The 1,262-nt window shown below is 67.8% G+C and overlaps 1 protein-coding gene across 1 annotated transcript; it reads right to left on the minus strand.

Annotated features, from left to right (window-relative positions):
- Positions 1 to 6: 6 nt before the first annotated feature.
- Positions 7 to 513, minus strand: LOC110391506 (lamin-A-like; the record flags this gene model as incomplete). The annotated part of the gene is made up of 2 exons (XM_021383401.1): positions 307 to 513; positions 7 to 211 (listed from the first exon to the last, which is right to left on the minus strand). Coding segments are annotated over exons 1-2 (286 nt in total), but the record flags the coding sequence as incomplete, so codon positions are not given.
- Between the last annotated feature and the right edge of the window lie 749 nt (positions 514 to 1,262).

Consider the following 1,262-nt stretch of genomic DNA (forward strand, 5'->3'; position numbering starts at 1 on the left):
CCCCACCCCCGACGCCGTGGGGCCGGCGGCCTGGCGTCACCTTGGCCCCGTAGGTCTTCTCGAGCTCGTCTCGGTACTGCCGGATCTGGTTCTCGTGCTGGCGCCGCAGGTCCTGCAGCGCCTCGGCCAGCTTGCTCTCGAACTCCTGCTGCCGCCCGTTGTCGATCTCCACCAGGCGCGTCTCGTGCCGCCGCTTGGTCTCCCGCAGCTCCTGGGGACGGGGATGGGGGTCACACGGCGTCACTTGGGGGGGAAGGCGACCCCGAGCTCGGCCCCACGGCGCGGTGGGGCGCGGCGGGGACCCACCTCGCTGTAGATGTTCTTCTGGAACTCCAGCTCCTCCTTCAGCGTCTGCAGCCGGTTCTCGGCGTCCACGCGGCGCAGCATCTCGTCCTGCAGCTGCTTCTTGGCTTCGCCCAGCGCGCTCTCCAGCTGCAAACCGAGACGGCCCCGAGGGGCTGCAGCCCGGGGTGCGGCCCCACAGATCCAGCCCAGACCCACAGATCCACAGCCCAGCCCCACAGATCCACCCCAGACCCACAGATGGAGGGAGTTTATACACAGGGACCCTTGGGGACCCAGCTCTGCTGCAGCCTGGGCTGCAGCCCAACAGATCCACCCCCCAGCCCCACAGATCCAGCCCCCAGCCCCACACATGTGGGGCGATCAGACACACAGACCCCTGGGGACCCAGCAGTACCGTATCCTGGGGGTCCAGCCCCACAGATCCAGCCCAGCCCCACACGTGTAGGGATCAGACACACACACAGACTCCTGGGGACCCAGCTCTGCTGCAGCCCGGGGTGCGGCCCCACAGATCCACCCCCCAGCCCCACAGATCCAGCCCAGCCCCACAGATCCAGCCCCCATCCCCACACGTGTGGGGATCAGACACACACACAGACTCCTGGGGATCCAGCTCTGCTGCAGCCCAGGCTGCAGCCCCACAGATCCAGCCCAGACCCACAGATCCACCCCAGCCCCACACGTGTAGAGATCAGACACACAGACCCCTGGGGACCCAGCAGTACCGTATCCTGGGGGTCCAGCCCCACAGATCCCCACCCCAGCCCCACACATGGGGGGCAATCACACACACAGACCCCTGGGGACCCAGCAGTACCATATCCCGGGGGTGCAGCCCCACAGATCTACCCCCCAGCCCCACACACATGGGGATCAGACACTGGGACCCCTGGGGACCCAGCTCTGCTGCAGCCTGGGGTGCAGCCCCACAGATCCACCCCAGCCCCACACATGGG

Source organism: Numida meleagris, unplaced genomic scaffold (genome assembly GCF_002078875.1).
Source record: "Numida meleagris isolate 19003 breed g44 Domestic line unplaced genomic scaffold, NumMel1.0 unplaced_Scaffold391, whole genome shotgun sequence".
Taxonomy (NCBI): Eukaryota; Metazoa; Chordata; class Aves; order Galliformes; family Numididae; genus Numida; species Numida meleagris.